Source organism: Manacus candei, unplaced genomic scaffold (genome assembly GCF_025592945.1).
Source record: "Manacus candei isolate 608988 ecotype Guabito, Panama unplaced genomic scaffold, ASM2559294v1 h1tg000020l, whole genome shotgun sequence".
In the NCBI taxonomy this organism is placed as follows: Eukaryota; Metazoa; Chordata; class Aves; order Passeriformes; family Pipridae; genus Manacus; species Manacus candei.
The window spans coordinates 4,253,433-4,277,086 of NW_026138068.1; the positions used below are offsets into that span (position 1 = coordinate 4,253,433).

At 55.6% G+C, this 23,654-nt stretch overlaps 1 protein-coding gene across 13 annotated transcripts in view; it reads right to left on the reverse strand.

The window, feature by feature from the left end:
- Positions 1-23,654, reverse strand: part of NCOR2 (nuclear receptor corepressor 2) — a 238,542-nt gene that overhangs the window by 43,937 nt on the left and 170,951 nt on the right. For 9 of the 13 annotated variants that reach the window (XM_051785666.1, XM_051785665.1, XM_051785663.1 and 6 more), the window contains 4 exons: positions 16,445-16,566; positions 15,373-15,545; positions 12,566-12,628; positions 3,101-3,243 (listed from right to left, as the gene is read on the reverse strand). In XM_051785666.1, coding sequence (XP_051641626.1) covers positions 3,101-3,243; positions 12,566-12,628; positions 15,373-15,545; positions 16,445-16,566 — 501 coding nt within the window. Of the gene's footprint in view, positions 1-3,100; positions 3,244-12,565; positions 12,629-15,372; positions 15,546-16,444; positions 16,567-20,896; positions 20,972-23,654 lie in introns of those variants that run through there. The other 4 variants (XM_051785667.1, XM_051785664.1, XM_051785671.1 and 1 more) reach the window with 2 other exon arrangements.

Here is a 23,654-nt window from a genome sequence, read left to right on the forward strand (position 1 = left end):
ACCACAACTGTCCTAACGACAAGAGACTCTGTGAGCCATGCCTGGAACCAGGCATCTCCCACTGTAACAATGTAGTTTTAATCCAAGTGATTGCCAGCAAGGCCATGGGAAGGTGCCAGGACCATTTGCTATGGTCATGCTGATGCTTATTTTGTGGCTCTCTGCCTTCCACAGGTATTTCTTCAGGAACATCCAGGACTTGATGCCACTCAAGCATTCTGCCTTGCCAAGACCATTGAGGAGAAGTTCTGTGCACAGTGAGGACACTAAACCCTACACGAGGGGTCACTCCATGCCTCCTCCTCCATGATGTCTTTCCAGGCCATCCTGACAAATTCAGCCTCTCCCTGCTCTCACCAACTGACATGACAGCAACTGCCCAAACAGTTTCCAAACCCTGCTACCAACACAAAACCATCATGATGGGAACCTCCTATCAGCCTCAGCCTGTCCAAAGAGCATGACCAGGCAGTCCCAGCCTGGTATCACGCAATGATGTGTCTTTGCAACCATGCCAGGACCAGGTCTAACCACAGAGTGACTCCCGTGCTCTGCCACGGGTGCAGCTGGCAGTGATGGGAAGGGGTAGAGCAGTGACCCTGCAGGAAGGACCTCTCTGCCACTGCGGTGAAGAGGGTCTCAATTCTCCATCCTGAGAGCAAGGGTCTGCATCAAGGCAAGACAGACACATTCATCCCTCAGAAGCAGAGGCCACCAGACTGCACTCTCAAAGCAGTTTTGCTGTGCAAAGCCAGCATTACCCAGAAAAGCAAGGCATTAAAGAAATGTTGCTCAGAGGAGGTCTAAAAGATTGGTTCTCCAAGCAGGACCAGCCCCAGCCCAGGGAACAGGTTGCCCTCTTTGCTGCACAAGCCAAAACAAGCCCCAGCAGATACCAGCCCAAAGTGACAACCACACTGCAGAGAGGTGCTGGTGAAGACAGTGCCTAATCTCCAGCCATTAACAGAAAGAAGAGCTCTGAGAACACCATGTATACCAATGCCCTGCTTTCCTTAAATGCTGAGATTAGTGAGTGCAGTGTGCAGAAGGTCAAGGCTAAGTGACGCTGATGCCTGGGACACATCCGAGCCGTGCGGCAGCGAAACCAAGCCAAAACACACAACAGGGCAGATAAAGCGAAGCCTCGAGGTGGCCTGACCCTGCCCCAGCAGTCACTGGCTGCCTGTCCCATGGTGTGGCTGGCTGGTAGGGATGGCCCGAGCCACGGGTGTCTGCTTCCCATCCCACACGAGTCACTGCCGCTGGCCTGCCCGCACAGCTCATCCGAGCCACCTGCACACTGCGGAAACCCGGGGTCACACCTACCTGGAAGAGGAGGCTACAATACTAACGAGCCCCATTTGGGAAATGAATGAGATCTACTAATTAAGTTTACTCTCGTTAAGCAAGAGGAGGAAAAGCAGAGCCGCTGCATTTCCCTGCACGTGATCAGCAATAGCTGGTGGTGATGAGGTCAGGGAATTATCTGTGGATGTCACGGCAAAACTAAGCGATGCCACACTGCCTCGCCACGTGCTTCCTCCACAGAGGTCACGGCTGAACTGGGTATAGGATGAGATTCGAAGGCTCGCTTTGCTTGGGAATATATTTAGGAGTCAGGAAGGAAGGTCTATGGCAATTTAATCTCAGTTGTTCTTTCATTTTATTCAGCTTTCTGGCATCTGCTGTTGCCACAAAACAATAGAGTACAATAAATAACAGCTGAATGTTCATTGTTCTTCTCCACGACCGAATCCCACAGCCTCCAATGCTCGAAAAATAAAATGATGATGCTGATATAAACTGCAAGTGAGAGTGAGCAATTAGACTGGAGAAGTCTAGCGGCTGCCTTGGAGGGACGGATGCAGGGAAAAATGTGGTTCTGCAGAAAAACACTTCCGTGATATAATTTCTGCAACATTAGGGAGCAGAGTAAATTAATACACACCGGCTCCACTGCCAGCAAAGCTGTATGATCTTATTTCAGATTCTCCCCAGTAATGAACAATGATATCTTTCTAATGTAACTTTTTATATTCAGAGGGCTTGATGCACATTTCATTCCAGTCTTTATATGGGTCTGGGGGTCTTTTATATAGTTTGTTTGCTTTGTTTCTAAAAACAATTCAGTGAAACATGGGAACACAGGAGTGTCTCTGTGCATAGAGAATTAATAAAAAAGAATTGCCGATGTCTTCTTTTTCTCTCATTCCTATAGACTGACTAGGATATTAAATTCCTGGGTGAGTCATTGAATGTTTTCCTGTCTTTCTTTTTACTCTTGCTGTAATAGCTTGCTTGGAGAGATTCCTGCATTGAACATTGTCCTTTGCATTTTCAAAGCACCCCTTGGGGGTTTAGCCATGTGAATTCTATTAGCCAGAAACTGGGAACCCCAGGATACTCTACAAATGAAATAATTATAATCTAAGTGGCTCTTAGCAGTCTGAGCTATCTCCAGAACACCAGACAAGCCCCACTTCACTCACACCCTGCACTGCATGCCAGAAGAGAAACAGTGTTAGCCCCTTCTGATGGGGAAACTGAAGCATGGAGTGACGTGGGCATCTGCTCACAGCCCTGAAGACAACCAATACCCATGTCGAGACCAGCCTTTCCTCATGTTGTCCTAAATCCCTGAATTTCTCTGGGGCAAACTGGCAATTTATTAGGTAACTGAGGAACCTGCAAGGCACAGAGTTGCGTGGCCGAGCCGGGCTCTCTGCTCACCAGGGCGGAACAGCACAACCTCACCAAAGTATTTGCACAGCCAGGACTGAGCTCATGTCCTGGCCAACACACCACAGCCTGCTCCTCCTCCTGCTCCTTATCTCCCCACAGAGAGGGGAGATACCAGCCATGCTCCAGACACCCAGGCATCTCCCACACAGCAGCTCTGCCTCATCCAGACCTCCAGCAGCTTTGTCTCATCCAGACCTCCCAGGGACAGACGGGTGGACAACCCTTTCCTGCACCACTCCGCAGCCCCCACAGCTTTCATTCAAGAAGACAGAAGCCCCCCCTTGGCTATGGGAAACATTCAAGCACTTCCTAGGAAACATCCACGGCACCCTGATGTGGGCTGGGCTGGGGCTCTCACCATTTTCAGTTTGTGCTGCTGTAGGATCTCGTCCAGGTTCTGCCTCTTCTTGTAGTTGAAGTAGAAGTTTTTGCACTGCGACACGGTCTTGGAGCCCACCATCCTGGCAATGGCTGACCAGTTCCGCCCATGCTCAAGGAGACCTGTGGTTGGAGGAGGGAGAAAGGAGAAGAGTTTAACACCAGATGCGCTCATACAAGGGTAGCATTATCCACGCAGGATGGGAAACATCCTCCGTGCAAGCCAAACTCCACAGGAACAATATGGTCACTAGCACCTGTCTGAATGGCTTCTAGGCCAGGGGATGACCTATGAGAGCCTGTTTTTCTTTCCAAGGGGAAAAAAGGCACTATGCCGACCGCCTCTGGAATAAAATACGTCCCACAGGCATGTCTCGGCCAGCCACTGGGCAGTCACGAGGATGAGCAGTGCTTCCTTCCCTTTGGGACGGCTGCAGGAGGTGTTGGCACATCCAGGAGAACTTGGGACAGCTGCTCTCAGTCCCTACCACGAAGCAAAGGATCTTTCCACCGTTTCCACCCCAGTGACGATTTCAAAAGGTGTGACAAGGCAGTTCAGGGGGTTGGAGCACACAGCCCTGTTATGGATGGGGAAGGACAGCCCAGGTAGGTGAGTGTCAGCACTCTGGTAGAGAAGTCCAGGTGATATCCCTGGCTGGGAAGAGGCATGCCGAGGGATTAGTGCTCATCACAGGCTCATGAGCAAAGGCAGTTTCCCAGGTCAGGCATCATGCCAAGGGCTGGCAATCCTGGCCAGATGGTGCCACCTGAGCATGGGGCTCCTGCCAGTGCTGGGGCAACTCAGCAGGGTGGAGGAGGAAAAGGAGGAGGAAGGAGCCAGTCAGCACCCTGTGTCCTTGTGGTCTCTGCAGGGGTGTCTGAGCACCCCTCGTACTGCAGCTGGAGGTGGGAGTCACAACCACAGCCCAGGGATGCATGCAGTGGTGCCCTGGTCCCTCCACTGCAGGCTCCTGGAGGTGACCTGGGAAAGGACCATCCAGGCTTTCTGGGAAAAAACGCCTTGCTGTCTGCAATTATTCCTGGTGTGTGGCTGGTCCTTCCTGTGGTGTCTGGTGGGACTGGAGCCACCACCAGCCTGTGGGACACTGCTGGCCTGGTTGGCTCCTGGCTGTCCACGTGATACCACCATCAGGCCAACAGCCCCACCAGCCTTCCTCCCACACCTTGTGAGGACACAGGACACAGAGTCTGTGAGCCCAGGGGCACTGTACTACCACAAAAGGTGACTTCAAGAAGAAAACCAAGAGGGAATGAACCTGTTAAGAGCATCTTCCTCCTTTGTTGGGGGATTTTCTGCCCAGAAGCCACCAACCACAGAGTCTGGGAACAGGCACGGACCACTAGGTCCATACCCAACCCTCCCTGGCTGCTCTGACGCCGTGGGGCTCAGGACAACAGCGAGTCCCACACTGGAGTTCCCGTGCATAGCTCTGTTTGTGCCTGGGAATGTGGCAGCTGTGCCACAGCCCTGCTGCCAGCCTCCAGCCAAGCTGCTGCCATGTGTCACTTCTGAGCCCCAGGCCGGTCCTAAGTGCCAACCTAACCTCTGTTTCAGCCCCAAACCAAACCTCAGGGACTGATCTCAGCACAGCCACAGGCAATAGGGCCCAAGGGACGCACCTCTGGTCAGGATCTGTGCTGTGCCCCTTGCACAGTGTGGGAGTTGAGGGTATGGCTGGACTGAATAGATGGCACTATGAACCCACAGAGAGATGAAACTCCCCTCTCTACTTCCCAGCTCCTGGAGAAAACCAGCAATACTCAGCACAGCAGGAGTTAATATCCAGCCAGTGCCTGTATCCTGCCCGTCCCAGCACCAGGCTTATCAAATTGCATGTACAAGGCATCACACGCACTGAGCACCAGAAGGGCCCTGGCAAGCCAAGAAACAAGTTTAAGCTTTAACTCTGCAACTCCCAGCCTTGCTCAGCCAAACCCACGACCTCTGTCACCCCACTGATGGGCTGGGACTTCTTAAAAATAATAACAGATTAAAAAAATCACATCCGGCCACCAACCGTGAGGTAACGAGCGGGGGTAGGAGTCCTCCCCCCACCGCTGCTGAATGCTGCAGGGGAAAACAGGACAGTCCCCTGTGTCACAACCCATCCCCTCTGACACAACCCACTGCTGCCGTCCAAAGCAAACAAGCAGCTCTGTCCCTCTGCTCATCACCACGCTGGTGGCCCAGCACCAAGTGTGACAGCTGGGGCCAAGGCTGATTGCTGCACCCCGGGCAAAGCCCCAAAATAAGGACACTGGCAGCAGTGTGGATGTGCCCTGAGCTCCGGTGCTTTCGCGGGAGAGATGCTGGGCAAGGGGACCTGCCATGGCAGAGCTCGGGGCTGGGGGGGTGATGGATGTCAGTGTGAGGAGTCCCCAGTATGGCATGACCTTTGCCAGCCACAGGCAGTGCCAGCTCCCGGCTGTCCTTCCTGCTGCCCAGGTTGGCTGTGCCCCTTCTCACCAGGATACTGCTGGAGGCTCCTGCAGCTGGCCAGGCAGGTGGCCCGTGCTGGGCTCGGGAGGAGGAGGGGGCGGCTGCCTGCAGCCCCTGCCCGTGGGACCAGCAGGGAGCCCAGCCGCTGTTCTCTTTTTGCATTAAACCAGAGCGAAACAGCAACACCTGCTTTCCACACTGTAGTTATCTGCACACTCGGAAGGGACCAGTCAAGACACCTCACAACCTGCTGGTAAGATCCCGGCTCGCCAGGCACGCCAGTTCCATGAGCTCTGTCAGCACAGCCATCCCCAACCCCTGCACCTCCAGCCTCTGCCCTGCACTCTCTGACACTCCAGCCCTGCACGGCAGCAGCCAGCCCGGCACACCAGCACGCCTCGGCACCACACGGCCCTTCGTTCCACATCGCAACTGAAACTATGACTAACCGAGTTATCAGATCCTCAGGAAGGCTGTGCTCCTCGGCTCGGGGCGGGGGCTCCGGACGGACGCAGGGTCTGCCGCAGGCAACTACACACAACCTTGAGGTTAACCCCATCCTTCGGACCCCAACACCCGACTTACGTGCTCCGGCTCCGGCTCTGGCGGGTAGGGAGCGCACCTGGAGTGTGCAGCGGGTGGGCTGGGAAGGACACGGGTGTCAGGGCACTTCTTCAAAGCCCCCCCAGGCACGGCAGCCCGCTGCAAAGCGCTGCGAGTGCTCCGCTCACACCCTCCCCACGCATTTCGCTTTCGCTCCCTCGCAGCAGCCGGAGACAGAGAAGAAAGCAAAGCCGGTTCCTTAAATCCTGGGGGCGAAAGGATTTCAGAGCCATGGGCAGCCGGGAGCGGCGAGAAAACGGGCACCGAGGCTGGAAACCAGGTCACAGGCGGCAGACTCCTGACCCCGATGGCAGAAGTTGGTGGGAACACATGCTCCGGCCCCAGCGCTCTTCCCTCCGGAGCGAACAGCGTTCTCCGCTCTCCTCCTGCTCGCTCGCCGGAGCGTTCCAGCCGTCTGCAGCCGCGGTTGTTAAGGTGGATGGAAGCGCCGCCAGTATTTTCTCCCCTACCTCACCTCCTTGCTCAGCAGCTTGGGGCTACGGGGAGGCTGTGCAGTTTCAGGAGATGCCCGACGTTGCCAAGAAATAATAATAATTAAAAACAAAAAAAAAAAAAAAGGCAGGAGAAAGGCGAAGGGGCGGGAACGCGGCAGCTTCGCTCCTGCCAGCCCGGGGACGGGGAGCCGGTGCCGTCGGTATGTGGCGGAGCAGCGAGCAAGCTCTAATCTGTTCCTCTGGCTGACCCGGGGCTCGTTGCATCTGAATGTGACCTCTAGACAGAGCATTAATAACGAACGTGGCGCTGACCCAAGCTGACAAGGGGTGCGGCGCTTGGCACCCGCTCCCGCCCTCCCTCGCTCACTTTCTGTCTCCCTCGCTCTCGGCTGAATGTCAGCAGCAGGGGGAGGGATCCAGGAAAACAAAGCTTGGCTAATAGTTTTCTCCGCTCTCAAGTGAATCAAAGGCGCTTTTCTTTAGGGACGTGCACGCCGGCGAGCCCAGTGCCGCACCGACGGGGTGCCGTGGCGCCCCAGGACACCTCGGCCCTGCAGCTGCTGCCCTGGCAGAGGAGAGATGGGGAGAGGTTTGGCACCGGTCTCGCCATGGGCGGACCGGGGCTTCTGCTCCCGTACAGCAAGCGGAGGCTGGAAGGAAGAGCTGCTCGGAGAGCGGGGTACCGTGCTCGGCATCTCGGGGAACAGAGAAGAAACCCGGAGGGGCAGCGCAGCGGGCGAGGGCCGTCGGCTCGCACCCCCTTGGCTTTTTGCAGCTGGGTTTTTTTACCAGAGCCATTCCAAGGCTTTCTGGCACAGCCGCCCTGCTCCACCCAGGGCTTGGTGAGGGTGGAGAGAGCCCGTAAAAGGGTCCCTTAATGGGAGTTTGCATGGATTAACAGATCAAGGTTTTAGGGGAAAACCTAAGTGATATCATTCCCTACACCCGACGGTACCTGGTATGATGCTCCAGTATCTCTTGCACCCACACACCCTCTTGGGAGTGGGGATGGAGGCAGTTCTGGCTACACCACAGCCAAAATGTGCCGCAATCCCATTCCGGAGAACGACCAGCACTACTGAGTCAGCAACACCACCCAGGGCATCCCGAAAGCGTGGTCGGCATCACTTTCCCGCACTGACCTCGGGGTGGTTCGCAGCGTGTGGGAGAACCGAGGCACAGGGAGGTGAGTAAATTCTCCAGGGCCACAGATCAGTGGGTGGCAGAGCCAGGTGCATGCCAAGCTCCTGATGCTGTGCCAAGGGAAGCAGAGGGGACAGTGTGTGAGGGGCGAGCCCACACCCCTGCAGGCGCTGGGGTGTTGCTGGAGGGACTGTGGCACAGGCAGCCGGCTCGGTGTGCTCTCGCTACCGTGGTGGGTGATGCCCTTCCTTCCTTGGGAAGGCAATGCCAGAACCAGCCTGCTGCACTCCCAATGGACCTCTCCTTTGGCAGCTGGATACAAGCAGGCCTCTGATGCGCCCCATGGCTACAAGGCAGCTTGGAGCTCAACTCCCCAGCAGCTTTCACACTCATCATGCCACCTCTCTGGAGGGAGGCAGTGCCACCAAACAAGGTGTGGGTATGGAGCTGGGACCCCCGACCAGCTCAGCTTTACTGCCATGTTCCCTCTCCTCTGTCCCTGGCTGGGGACCTCCAGCTCTCAGGTCTTCCCTTTGAAAGAGACGGTTCCTGGACCGCGGCATCCACCTGCTGCAAAACATCAAGCCCTCTGCCCTGATCACAGACCTGCCTGGCTTTTCTACTCCTATCACAACCCTCCTTTTGTGCTGTGCCCCCATCCTCTGATCACAGGAGGGGACAGAAGTCCCACCTGGGATGCCTGCTCCCAGAGAGGTGCCATCACCTCCTGTCCAGCTGGGACACTCAAGTCTCCAGCGCATGACAGTGAGCACACACTGAGCAGCCACTGCTGGTGGGTCCAGCTCTCTCCCTTCACCTCGTTCGGATATTATTTCTGCTCCCTTATTGTTGAAAAAATAATGCTCAAAATTAAAATGTAGGCAGCAAATTATAGTAATTACCCAGCAGTTCCTCCTGACAGGCCTTTTGTGTTCCATTCACTGACACTCACTAGGCAAATCCTCACAGTTTGCTCCTACACACTCGAGAAATGTTCAGCCAATGGTGTCAGAAAGCGCAGCTCCAGGGGCATGACAGACAGCAGCACTATGGGCATGGGCCTAGGGGTAACATCTTGGCTGAAGGGTAGCCAAGCCCCAGCCTGGGATGGCAGGGATGGGACTGCAGCTGACCACAGCCTCAGGCAGGGTAAGTGTGGCTAATTCACACCTTGGACGCAGTTTTGCCCTCGTGGCACCCAATCTGCCCCATCCCAGTAATTTCCAAATTTGTACAAACTTCATGGCAAGCATAGGGCTTGCTCGGAGCAGGCACATGCTGGCACTTTGGCTGTGGGCACTGGAATGGGCAGGTTGGTCTGTCCTTGCTCCGAGCTACCCTTGCACCCAGCCTAGACAGAGGACACCTGGGTGGGAGACCCCAAGGTACATCCCACCCCAAGGCCAGCCAGAGGGACGATATGCAGTGACCAGCACGGGCTGCAAACCAGTTTCTCCAGCCCACTTTTACTGCCATCAGCAGGTTTTTATGTTGTAAATATCTCTCATGGGAGAGGGGAAGGCTCCAACATGACCACAAGGGAGACGAAAGGAGGAAGGTACAGAGCTGCCAGCTCCCCAGCATCACCTGTGCTGCAGCCAGCTCCTGTCTTATAAAGGTATGGGAAGGTGGCTGGCTTCTGACATGGGCTTTCCTGTCATTGGGTTTGGTTGTGCCTTAATTTGAAGAAATCAGTATTTAAAAAAAAAAAATCTATTTTAGTTTTGTGAACAGAGTAGAACTGGGGAAAAAAATGGTTCAGATCAGTCCAAAACTCAGATGAATTATTGGCAGCACTGAAAATCAGCCTTTGAAAGAGTGCTTTTGGTATTCAAGGGAATTTTTTACAGCTACCCAAAAGTAACTATTCAGTTACTGTCATCAGCATTTTACATTTGTGCCCAACTCTCCTCTGCCTCATCACAATGACTCCATCCCGTGGCCTTCCCATGTTCTCAGCCTGGGAAAAGGCGTAAGGAGCCCGAGGTTGTCTTGAGGACAATGAGCACAGAGCCTGGGCAAGGCATGGGAGGACCTTGGCAAGAACCTGCCACTTCCACCCGCCTCTCTTCAAAGAACAAAACCACTTGTTAGACACCCAGGGGAAAACCCCGAGCGGGGCGAGAACAGATACCAGACTTTAAAGACTAACAAAGGTCATGTTGAAACCTCCCGGTTCACCGAGTTCAGCTCCAGCGCAATCGCAGCTGCTCTGCAGTGCTGGCAAAAGTGGTGACACTCAGTGGAGGGGCTGGGGGACAATAAACCCACCCACTGCTCCAGGCTGGTGCTTGCCCGCTGCTTGCAAACTCCCAGCCTACCTCAAACTCCTGCCTACGTGGACTCCTCCGGTGGGTCCCCCAAAGGCAGGAGCTGCCTAAACATTGCCTTTTAAGGAGCAGCCCCATCCTGCTGTTGAATGCCTCTGCACCCTGCCCGGCGGCAAAGCAGTGGGTGCTGCCCGCTTCCCAGCTTGGGAAGGGAAGGGGGAAATCCTCGAGCAATTCCAGTTATATCAAAACCTCCTGCTGTAAGGATCACAGCCACGGCGCAAGGAGATAATATCAGAAAAACACCTTCCCCCATCGTGACACCAATCTCTGCACATTTTGACAGACTACTGAATCGAATTTTATTGCGTAATGAAAGTGTCATTAAGCAAGAACTTTCCTCTTGCTGGGTTTTTGTTCCCCTATTTAAGTTTAATAACATGGTACTCCCCTTTACTGTCTCTCCCGGCAGACGCAGTCCTGCCTTCTCCTGATTGGAAACTCCCTGTGCAGCTCTGTGACTGGAGAACAGGCGATTCTGGTGTCTCCCTGTCCTAGGGCTGTTTTCTCTCACCTCCCTGAGCACAAATGACATGGGGTTTCATGCCACGCACAAAAAACCTGAGGGCGGACAGCAAGGCCCGGCTGATCTCCCGCCTGACAGGTGCTGGGAGCAGCAGTCACCCTCCCCATCTGCCAAAACACCCCAGGGTGGTAGGGCTGACTTTCCCTGGGACTCACATCTTGCTTGTTTAACTCCCTAAATCAGCCAGCTACGGGCTCTGACTGGTACCAGTACAGGGAGGAGTGTGGCTGGGGCAGATGAGCTCTTATGGTGAGGAGGACAGTGCCCATGTCTCTGAGCCCACCTGGTGCAGGCCACCACCTCCTCTGCTCCTGCCCAGCCGTGCTGGCAGCAGGCTCTGCCCCAGCACCAGGCTCTGCCGCCGCCTCCTCCAGCCTCTGAGGCTACCTCCGGAGTTTCACAGTCACTGTGAGTTGGAAACCCCCACCACGCAGGTCCCTGGAAATGCCAGACAGAGCCAGTTTGAAGCATTAAAGCGGCTGCTTCCTGGCAAGGGGGAATTTGGCTTTTCTGTAGAAGTCTGGTGTTGCAATCTCAGTTTCCCAGGTTGTAACGAAGGGGGAAACATCAGCCATTGGGCTTTACACCAGCAAATCTCCCTGCCCCCTCCTGGCCCCTGGGCTGGAATAGTGCTACGTGCTCCCACGCTTCATCCTTCCTTCACACAGGCTTTGGCAGCTGCTTTTAAGACTCCTTAAGCGCACCTCCAGCATTCAGCATAAAACAACAAGAGGCACTTCTTAACAACCAGATGCTGATCTCCAAAACAAAGCCGTGCTCGGGAAAGATCCCTCCAACGACCCTCCCCTGCCAGCACCTGCTCACCCCATACCTGGCCCCCGGCCAGTTTGCTTGATTAAAGTCTATCTATTAAGTTTTGCGACTATAGAGAGCCTCGCTCAGCAACGCGCAGGATTGGCACAGGGTTGTAAAGAGGGTTGGAACAGCTTAAAGGCGAGCGAGCCAAACACTTCGGGATATTCACAGGCAAAGTAATCCAAGTCCACAGCTCCCATCGGCACCTGGGCAGCCGGCGCTCCAGAACGTGTAATCACCCTCCCGGCAGCAGGTGCATTTTCCAAGCAGAGCCGAACTTGCTAACACGCCTGTTTGCCTCTGCCATCCCCGAATGGCACTCATTTCCATTTTAATTTCCCATTTACAATCCTCTCCGGGCCAGGAGAGTCGGCAGCGACGCAAGTGGGATGCAGGGGCTGGGGACGTGAGCTCGACAGCCCATCAACAGGACGTGACTTTGGCAAAAAATTAAAGCAGCGAACGAGCTGGCGCAGGAGCGGCACAAGGAGGGGAAGTGGCAAGAAGGTCTCTGCTACACTCAGCACTTTTTAAAAACGGTCTCAGCAAAGGCTCTGAATCAGCTCCAGGATGTAAAGTCACCCCGTGCTGCCCGCAGCCCTGGCTCTTGAGGGCTCCCCAACACGTGCCTGAGGAGTGTTGGGGTTCACTCTCTTCTCCTTAAATCCCAGAGCTGTGAACACAGGCAGACAGTCTCTGTGTGCCTGGAAAAGGTCACAGTGAAGGCATGAGGCTCCAAAGAGCAGTGAAACTACAGGCTACAGGCACCATCAGCTCCAAAAAGCAACAGGCAAAGTGCCTTCCCCATTTCCTACAGCCAAGCCCTGCCTCGTGGGACACACACGGGCTCCAGCCACAGTCCAGACATCCCTGGTGTTGGCACAGCTCCTGGGGCCAGAGAAGCTGAGCACACTCCCTGCACCACCACCTGCCTTCCTCAAATCCTCCCTGAGGCACACTGGGAACAAACCAGCAGCAGGACAGGCAGGATCTGGCCCTGCAGCTCAGGACCCACCACCCTGCACTGACGTCAGCAGTCAGACACCATCCATCCCTGATTGCTGGGTTAGCTCCAGCACAGTCAACAGGAGAAAGAAAATGAGCGTCTCACCTTTTTTAGCCGTCTCCATCTCCTCTTCGGTCCAGCGAGAGCTTTCATTCATTTCCAGGGAAGCTGAGAAGGAAGAAGGAAAAAGAGAAGTCAGCTGTGAGCACAACCCAGCAAGCCCAGTGAGCTCAGAGGAGGTGTCCCAACACTCAAACCCTGTCCCATGCCCTGTTCCCTGGAGGCATGACAAAACCCCGTGCAGTGCAGAAGTGCTTCAGCAAGGAAGGCTGTCATGGTGTGGGCTCTTGAGGCTTCTCCATGCACAGTACCCCATGCACAGCATCCCCTTGGGATTTGCCTCGGTGATGCAAAACCTCCACTTCGGTCCTGGAAGCAAAGCCAGATGGCTCGAGGGTGGCAGCAGATTTCCTGCCAATTTGGTGCCACGCACTCTGGCCCAACAACAGGTACCTAAGATGGAGCTGCTGTGGCTGTGTGCTTTGGAGGTGGCAGACACAGGGTGGGACCGTCACCCTCAGCACAGACAGAGAAACAGCATCACCTCAGTGGAGACTTTGGCTGACTGCATCTGTCAAGGGTGTTGGCTGTGTGTGACCGCGGTCTCCCTCTCTGCCATCACCAGGCTCTTGGACAACAACTCCGAGCCACTTACAGCAGCGGCGGGGGCTCGCCCGGAGCAGTGCCCATCGCAAGGGACAAGCTGCTCCAGCCAGGAGAGGTGGAGAGGGGTGTCAGCATCCGATGCTGCCCCTCTCCCCCACCCCAGGCGTGGTGCTCGGGACACCAAGGTCCTGCATAAAGCCCTCACTATGCACCAGTCTCACTGGCAGCCTGGCACAGAGCAAACCCTACAAAAACAAACCGGGGTGTGAGTCAGAGGCAAAAAACAACTCGGTAAGGAAACAGATTTCCGGCTCAGGCTGCCAAGGGGTGATTACTCTAAACAACAGGCAAAGCATTATTTCAACAGTGATGAGAGATGTTTTGACAGTGTCCTTTCAAAATGGAAAGCAGGTTGATAGGTCCAGGATAAAGAATACAGGCGAGAAGAGAAGGAAGAATATTCCAAGAAGCTCTACAGGAAGCTGAGACCCTGTGGGAGGACAACGTGGGCTCCGATGCCCACAGCATTGGGCAGAAGAGTCTCCTTCAGAGCTGGCTGAGCACGACTGCAGGTGTCACCTCCCGGAAGACAGCGCAGGCCACTGCCTCCCCCAGAAACGCCGTGTCCCCCCCGGGACACCAGCCAAGAGGGAGGGAAATCGATACCTCACCGCTTCCCCTGGCTGCGGGCAGAGCCGGGGCCGCGACACTCGTTTACGTAAAAGTGAGTGTCCCCAGTGCTGTGCCGGCCCTTGGCTCAGCTGGTGATGGCTGTTGTTGTATGGTAAAGAAATGTCACAGAAACGGCCCGTTTGGTTTGATTAATGGCATTGACTGAGGTTGCGCAGTTATGAAACAGATGCCTACAGGGAGCTCTGGCACGCTGCAGTTAAACCACAATACGGTTTTGTGTTGTTTTTTAATGTTCAATTGGTATTTAAAATGCAATAACTTTCTTAGCCAACCTAAATTAAAGCGCTATTGGAGAGACATAAAGTGAAACCAATTGCTCAGATATGTCACTGGAATTGATCCATTCCCTTTTCCCAATTTAACATGGTCTAAAGCCTTTTCTCTGTGTTCGCAGCGAAGTTTATCAAGGACTCTGAGATGTTGGGATAAAAAAATCCCATCTAAGTTATTGGCATTATCTGCTGCTTCTCTGCAGCACTGCTGAACAAGTTGGAGGGAGAGAGCAGGGCTCCGTTGTGCTGGGGACTATTTATATCGCCTGTATGAAAACAGAGCGCTCGCAATCAAGGCTTCAGCCAGTTGTCAGCAGAGAACAGGGAGGCGAAACACCTCCGCGTGATTTATAGCACATGGAACAGCACAAGCAAGAAACTGCAGAGCAAGGAAACCGAGAGGAGTCACCCTGCTTTTATTTTTACCTGCCTTAGGTAGCACAGCAATAATTTTGTACTTTGATGAGAGTAGAAAATATAGGAAAATCATCCAAATTCCTCGATGCTTCTCTAAGTCAATACATGAGCTGTTCCCCAGGGTGGACACTACTGATGCCACAGACGCGAGAGGCAGATGCGCCTGACGTGGGGCTGTGGATGCTGCCACGAATTCCCATCTAGTCCAAGACAGGCATGGCAGCATGGCATGGCTATGGCCAACTGCCACATGTGGTCGCAGGCTGGTGCGGTCCCTGGGTGCCACATTACAGGCAGCACCCTTTGCCTCCTCAGTTATGGGTGGAAATGGACCAGCCCAATGCCCAAAGCCAAGGGGACACAGGTCCCACAGGCTGCAGCTGCTCAGGCTCCAGGTAAATTTGTAAACAGAGGGCAGAACTGGCAGAGACCCAGGCAAGCCTGAGCAGGCAGAGCCAGAGCAGGGTTCTGCGCGGAGGTTGAGGGTACTCAAAGCCCGAGAAGCTGCAGAGGGAAACAGCTCCAGGTGCAGGAGGGACACGAGCCCTGCAGGAACCCAGCCAAGGCACTGCTAAAACGGACGGCTTCCCCTTTGCTCTTTTGCAACACTTTCCCTCTGAGGCCATAAAACCCAGTCAGCCAGGACAGCCTGGGCTTGCACAAATGCCCCCACTTAACTGAGTGAACCACGCTGAGTAATTCACGGGACAGAAAAAACCTCATTGCTGCTCTCCAAAAAGAAGGATTTCATGAAGGAAACCCCTCCTCCGTGAGCTGGGGGGGGCAGAGCAGGATGATGTCACATCCCAGCACAACGGACACCCCAAAAGCCCTGCCAAGGTGCCCCCGTGCCCTGCCACCTACCCAGCTCTGCGCTCTGCTGCGGCGTGGCTGCCTCCTCGTTGTTGGCTTCGTTGGCCATGGAGCGGGTGATGCGGCCCTTGCGCCGGCCCTGGCTGTTGGCAGTTTTGCGACCTTTGGAGGTGACTGTTTCTTTCTCATCATTGTCTTCCCCGGACGTGTCGTCGTTCTTGTCCCTGCAAAAACAAGGAGAAAAGAAAAGAAAAACGTTGTTGGGTTGATCTGATTTTTAGGTCAAGCAATTATTTCTCTGCATGTGTTTGGGGATGTTTTTTTGGTTTTGTTTTTTTTTTTCCTTTTTTTTTTTTTTTGTTGGTCTTTGGGGGGGCAGGTCTGCATTTTTTTTTGCAGACGCAGGCTCTTTTCCCGGCCGGGATTGGAGGTGGGGTGATTTGTGGTGGGGTTTTCTTTCTGCAGCTGGCTGCAGCTCCACCACCAAGTGCACGCAGAGACCTGATGGAGACAGGTTTAATACCAGACCATTCAAATTCATCCCTGCCTCCTCCTCATTTATCTTCCTGAAAGGGACCTGCTGGCAAATGTCTTTGCAGCCTAGATATAATGAAGCCAGATGTTCTTTTAAACCAAGTATTAAGCCCATTACAGATAGCGAGCGGTCTGCGTGCCAACCTTTCCCTGCCACGGCACTGATGCTCGGCGTGAGGGAGGCAGGGCTGGCTGGAGCCCTTCATCTGGGAGTGCTCACATTGACATCAATAACACTAAAGGTGAAGTGCCGCGCTCCGCTGCGCCCGAATTGCTCCTCCAGCTCCAGAGGCTCCCCTAACAACAAAACAAGCTAGAGGATCAGAGGAGCTTTGCAGATTGATTGGGTTGATATACAAAAAAAAAAAGCGTATTGAGTTGCTTTCCCAGTTTGGGAGCAGCAGGGAAGAGGAATGAGGAGGAGGCTTTGCCTTTCCCTCCCTGTGGAGGAGGTGAGGTGGGCGCACACGATCCTGCACAGGGTCAGGTAGCCCTGAACAATGCTGCATCCCACCACCTTATCCCATCGCTGCAGACCCACCCCAATGCCCAGCTCTCACTGGAGCCAGGCAGGGATAGTTGTCCTTACTTTGTCAGTTCTTCTTTGTCATTTTCTGTTTCCTGTTTGTCTTCCTCCTTCTCTCCCTCTTTCTCTTTTTCTTTCTCTTTTTCATCTTTCTCATCTTGGTTGCTCCGGGGCATTTGCTGCTGCTGCAAAACAAGGGACATAAAATAAACCAAGCCCTCAGTGCTGAGGCAGACACATGGCAGCACCTGGGCCAACCCAAACAACCGCCACAAAACAATGCAGGGGGCGAGCGGCCAAGAGGAAAGAGCTGCAGGCAGAGGGTGCAGGCAGGGCACTGCTGGAGGCCACAGGGGCCGAAAGCTTTCCGGGGAGATCAGAGGTGGTTCAGGATCGGCCAAGGCAGCTGCACTCTGGCTCCTGTTCCAGGCAGCGGGACAGACCCGGCAGCTCCCTTGGGATCAGGCAGCAAGAGAGGATCTGATGCAGGGGTAAGGCAGGGAGGTGAGAACAACTCCCCTGTTCCTGCAGACCATGGCTTAGCCACATGGGTGGTGATTTGCAGCCAGTGGGATGCATTTTGATGGAGCATGAAGGAGACAGGGGCACCAGTGACACCCCGACGATCAGCAATACGAATGCTGTGATCTTTTTCCCAAGCATTTGACACAGCCCATGGGGAAAGTTTGTGACTCCATATCACCAAGCAGTGGAAATGCCCAGCTCCCTGCCCACTCTGTACTACCTGGCATCCTCTGCAAAAGCCATGTGCCCAACCACTCCAACACTGCTGCTGCCGCTCAGACCGAAGGCACCCCCGTACCCCAGGGAGGGACACAGTGATTATTATAGTTCTGGATTTTGTTTCAACAGCTGCAGGAAGGAGGTTGCTGGGGAGGCCTGGTTCCCCTGACCTCCCTTCCCTCTGGCAACCAGCGAATGAGAGGCATTGCATAGAGAACAAGAAATTAGAGACGGAAATGATTTATTAAACCATCCTGCTCCTGGCTAATGCAAGGCTGCTTGCTCCAGGAAACCCACCCGGGCTCACCCGGTCCCTGCCCAGGCTGCAGGGCTTCCACCACTAGGGAAAGGGTTTGGTGATGTAACAGGGGGGAAATTGCCTTAAAGTGGATTTATTAGCAGAAAGTATGATCCCAGGCAGCCTGGTATGGCTGGCACACAGCCATACAGCAAGTGTGGACAAGGTGTCCCTGCATCCCTGGAGCCAATGGGACTGGCATGTCACCAATCTGCAGAACTAGGAGGCTGCTTTGAACATGGGCATCCCTGCAGCAGCAGCGCAGGGTGCAAGTGAAGCTCTCTGCCCCCACAGGCTGGTGCTAAAATGAGAAGCGTGGAGCTGTCAAATGGAGCAGTTTAACAAGAAAACTGCTGATTCTTTCAGGCTCCAGTTCAACAAAAGTCCTTAAAATCCAGGCACTGCCATCACTGAAACCCTGCGGACTTTCAGTTCCTCTTTGTACGGGGGGGGTGGCAGCTGTGCCATCAGGATCCCCACATGCATGACATGCTCAGCCAGCCCCTGCAGCACCTCCTTGCCAGAACAGAACCACAATGCATCAAGCTCACAGTCCCACTGCACCCCCAGGAATGGCTCCGCGGGATCCAAGGCCAAGAGGACCCAGAGGAGAGGAAGCCAGGGACACTTGGGATGAGCACTCAGTTGCTTACGATCTTCCAAAGCCCACAGACCGCTAAGGCTTGGGGAATGGACTGTCTCCTGGCCAAGTGTCATACCCAGCATACCAGGCACTGCCCTCACCAGCCCGCAAAAGAGGGGAGAAGGAGGAGGGCAGTGGACAAGCCTGCTGGGACAGAGAGGTGGGAAACCCTCACTGGCTGCGGAGGAGCAAGGAGCATCCGTCACGCGCATTTCCCCGGTGTTGCCTTGAACTCTCTGACTCTGAGTCATGGCATAGTAAACCCTGATTGTGGGTTCAGCTCAGACAGACACCCACGAGGTGAGGGTTGCAGCCTCCAAGGGCCAAGCAGGCAGAGAGGCAGGCTCTGCCCCAGCCCTGGCCATCACCACCCACACACATTCCCCTCACCAAAAGTTTTGGCAAAGGAGGGGAGCCCATACAAGGTTTGCAGTATGTCTACCACTCCACTGCAAATATTTTTTTTTTGAGAGATGGAGGAAACCCTGCATCCCAGAGATCACAGCTCACCTCCAGCTCTAAAGCCAGTCATGACTGTACAAGTCCCTGCCCCAACATCAGGCTGGTGCAGTTCCCAGGGGAAGGTTCAGCATCATCTTGTCTCTGCACTTGTTTGAACCAGGGGGCTGTCAGCCCAAGCAGCCACTGCAGCTTTTCCCCAGAGGGAACAGGCTGGGATGGCAGTAATGCCAAGGAGCTCCCTGTGCCAGCCTGCAAACGCATGAGTGAGAAGGCAGGGAGAGATGAGTGGCCGCAGCAGCTCACACTGCAACACAGGTGCTTCCCCAGAGAAGCATCTGCCAAGCTCCGTCATGATGAGGATGGGCAAACCCACTGGTCTGGCTTCAGTGGGCCACTGCACACTCTCTCCTCCAAGCCCAGCCTGGTAGGACATCAAATTAGGGCTTCTCCCAGTGCGGAGACACATCTTGATCCAAGGATGCCCTCTAGTGATTGCCCTGCTCCAGCCACGGGTGGGTGTCTGATGCGAGGAGCAAGAACCAGGTGGGCACAGCACCTTGCACCCAGCAGGACAGACAGGATAGGTCTCACCTGTCAGACCTCTCCTACCAGGGAGAAATACTTAAAATGGGCAGCACTGTCACCACCAGGCCGTAGTGGGGAAAACTGCCCCAACTCCACACCCATGGTTGCGCTCATGTCTTCATCTGAGGAAGGCTCCCAGCCAAATGCTGATCTGAACCCTGGCAAGCCCATGGTGATGGCCTATCTCCTGTGCTAGAGCTTGGCTGCATGGCAGGGCACCCCCCAAACCTCCCAGCCATGCTCAAGAATGCCACCTCACATCTCATCCATGGGTACCTGCTGGGCTGGAGACTGTGGGGCTGTCTGCAGCACCCAGAGCCCTGAGAGGGCACCCCAGGGTCCTGAATGAAGCCATTTGGGAGCTCAGCTACAAATGGCACACACAAATGGGACAGTCCCCTAGTGATGAACCATAGTCCATCCATGCTACACGCTCTACCCCAAACCTCAGACCAGCATCAGAACTGGACCATAGCATGGCACAGTGCCAGGAAAGCCACAGCCGGGAACCCACGAGCTGTCCGGTCCCCCCTCCCGGCGCGCGCTGCCCCTGCGGTGTGTGGGGAGCTATTCTTAGTGCTGGACACCGACCAGCTCTGGATGATTCAAGGGATGGGACGCCATCCCAAAGCGTGACGGGCCAGGAAATGCTTCCCCAATTACCAGCTGATGTTTCCCTGTGATTCATGCCACCCCGGCTAGAGGTGGACTGGCAGGTGGGTCAGCCCTTAGCGGACACACCAAAGGCTGGCACCAAAACTGCTCAGCTCCTGGCAAGCTTAAATCTCTCTCCACCTACATCCCTGCCACCGTGGGGATGAGGTACCCCACCTCCCGGAGGCAAACCAAGTACATGCTCCCCACCTTGCACAAGAGGGTGAAGGGATGTGCCCGAGGCCAGGGAAGATGCCTGTGGCAGAGGGCAGGGCTGTCCCTCCCTCCCAGGTCAGACGCTCTAACCCCGAACCGCCCTTCCTCCTCCTCAGCATCGCTGCTGCTTGTTTTTGCTGCCGACACATCCTGTTTATTTAAAAAGGCCCCAGGACAAAATCGGACACGGGACGCGTGAGCGAGAGGCCGACCCTGCCCCGAATCCAGGGGGACAGGCGGCCTCCTCCGCTCCCCGCGCTCCGACCCGAGCTGCTCCGTAATTACAAACACCTGCTCACCTCTGCCCCAACCTCCCGCCGGCCCCGGAGCAGCTGGAGCGGCGCAGAGCGCTGCCATTCCTCCCGGGAACAGCGCGTTCCCGGGGCCGGGGCCCGCCGCAGGCACACACGCTCACCCAGCGCCCGGCTCCCACCCGGAGCGACACGGCTCGCCCTGCCCGGCCAGCTCGGCTGGCACGGCACCAGGAGTTCAGCTGCAATAAAGCTTCGCCTCCAAGCGCACTTTAGCGAGACACCGGCTTCCAGGTAGGACCCGGACACCGAAATGCTGACCCTGCTGAGAACGGACCAACTTGCTGCGCGTCCTGGCAGCGGGACTTGCCGGGAAAAAGCCCCGGCGAGGAAGAGGTGCAGCTCCTCCCACTCTGTTTACTTCCTCTGCCGAGGCACTGCCTGCTTCTGGAAGCAGGACGGGAGGGCAGGAGGAGGTGGGGGAAGCAACTCCCCACCTTCGCCCTTCCCCAGCCCAGCCGGAGACGCCTCGCCTGGGCACGGAGCCGGTGGAACCAGCCAGAAACCCCTTCCCAGCCGGCAGCGCGTCCCTCGCCTCCGAAGTGCCCCGCTCGCACGCTCACCGCCAGCTCCGGATCCGCATCTCCCCCCAAATCACTCACCTCCCCGCTCCCCGGCTCCCGCGAGCGGCCGGTACCCGACAGCCCCATCGCCGGCTCCCGGCCCCTGCTCACCGCCCAGCCATCCGGGCGCGCTGTGCCTTACGTTCTCCGGCTCTGAAGGCTTCCTGACGATTTGCATAGTTAAGCCGTAAACTAACCACAACATTCCTCTTATGATTTTGCAATCTGCTGGAATAACGTGGTCGCTCTAAGTCGAGTCGATGAATCATCATCTATAAACCACAGCTCTCGTCACCGGGGCTCTCAGTGCTGGCTGCAGCCAGAGTGATTAATCCGCCAGGATGCCAAGCTTAACCTACAGTGCAGGGCTATTTATTTTCCAAACTTGCAAGCCTCCAGAAAAAGACTGCTGTCTTCCCCATCCCCTTTGTGGTGAGATGTGTCAGGCTGTGGCAGGGGACCAGGGACAGGGGACCTCCCTGTTGCCCACAGGACATCCCAGCGTTAACCATTGGATCGTGCACCTTGCAACTGAGGCACCCGCACCCTTCCCTGGTCCCCTCTCACTCCCTGTGCCACGGCACCCTCAAAACATGCACCAAAACACCACTTTTGCCAGCAGGGATGAGGTCATCTCTGGGAGTCCAGTTCCTGCACCAGAACCACCAGCTCCTGCCAACCCCAACCACACTGCTTGCTGCTGGACGCACTGGTGGGGAACCAGGTCACTGTGATGGCATTATGAGAGAGCCTGTCCCTGAGCCCAAGTGCCACTGGGGCAGCATCTCCTTCTCTCCCATGCCAGCTTTCAAGTCCAGATTGGCTACACAGGGAATGCCATTTGGCTGCCAGCAGGTGCATCGTCTCCCCCTTCCATCATTACAGTGCCCTGAGCTCTTATGGGAGATGAACACGCCATGGAAAACCACTGGCTCCTGTTTGTTCCTTAAATCAGGAGGAAGCAAGCCATGAGCCCTGCATACCCTAGTGTAGAGGGAGCCATGCATGCCAGGCTGAGCTGTGAGGCACCTGGTTTTGGTGCCACTCAAGTCCATCCTCAGGCACTACAGGTAGTGAGTTGCAGGGTTTTTGCTCGAAGGCGGCTTTGCACCCTCGCCACAGGCTCACTGCGACAGCACAGGGACACATGCCAACCCTCTCCCCAGCATGTCACACCAAAGTCTGCCTCGACAGAGACTGTGGAGGGAGCTACATCCCACCAGCGTGAGCCCCAAGCCCTCTGGCAGCCGGGAGCACCCACTCGGCTGTGCCGCCTGTCCCGTGTGCAGGCTGCCAGCTCTTCACTTCTCCCGCGGGTGACTTCAGATCAACGGCATTTATGATGTTCTCCGGGCACTCAGCTGCAGAGCAGGCTGGGGCCGAGGTCATTGCACGCAATCAGGGAGTTGCAAATTAAAACCAGCTCGAGATAAGCTGAAGACAAAAGGCTGACTCTACGCTGGCCAGAAACGCCTGGGGTTTGCTTTGCTGCTTCTCCAGGAGCCCCAGCACAGCTGCCATGGCTGTGGGCATGCATGGGTGCCTCCTGAACATCCCATGGGATCCTGAAATGGCACCACGGGGCAGGATGCACTGCCCTTTGGGCACCTGGCACTTGACTCTCACTCCTCTTCCCAGTCCCACAGATTCTGTGCAAGGCATCTTTGCTAGGAACAGGGCTGGCACAGCCATAGCTCGGGATCATCATCTCCACCACCTACATCCATCCTTCCACCTGCTTTCAAACTCTCCCTCTGGCAGGTTACACCACTGAGAGCCAGGGCAGGGACTTGGCCACTGAGCACCTGCAGCACCAGCCTCTTTAGCCACCACACTGCTCAGACACCCGAAGTCCCCATGGAGCTTCCTTCCCCACTTGCCAATGCCACAGCAGAGGGAGAAGCACCCACAGCTGAGCTTTGATACTGCACGGCCACTGCAAACACTGCTCCCCACACCTACCTACCACCCCTTGAGGCAGTCTGGACACGGAACACAGGGAGGACAGCTATGGAATACATATGTGTGTCATGGAACTGACTCTCAGGGCCTGGAGCCTCTGATCCAATGGTCTGGAATGCCTCAGGCCTCACTGCCACCCACTGCCACACAGCCTGGCTTCTCACGACCGCACATGGCACCCTCTGCTCATGGGAGAAACCACAAAGCAAAACAAGCCGCTGCCAAAACAACAAGGAGAGGAAGAAGAATGTCTGCCGGCGACTTGGCTTTGATTGCTTGTGTCCCGGGGCTGGGTTTGATGCTGTTGGCTGCAGAAGCAAGTCAAAAAAATCAAAGGGCCAGGCTCAGATTTGATAAGAATGATAGAGAGCACGGGGCTCACTCGGTCCGGCTCCAACAGCAATGGCCTCGAGCTGGGCTGTTCCTCTGATGGCAAACAACAAACTCTGCAAACCACAATCTTCACGTGGCAGAGATGGACAATGCCAAAACCGTGCCCTCCATCCCGGGAGACAAGGACAGGCCCCACACACACTTGCCAGTGCAGCTCTCTGGCACCACAGGCCACAAAACATGGCCAGTGCCAGCAGCAAAGCGCTGGCAGTCACAGCCAGGCTGCCCTGCCATGCCACAGGAAAGCCCTGTGCCATCTCCCAGGCTACTGGTCTTAGGGCAAGCAGTGTGTCAAGGGTAGGGAGGGGCTGGCTGTGCAACTGCAGTGATGCTGGACCCTGCACAACCGTGCCCATTGCTCACACCTGAGGGTGGGTTCATCTTGGGCAGTGCTGGGAGCTGGCTGGGCAGGGGAGCCATTCATCAGGGCCCTGTGTGGCTC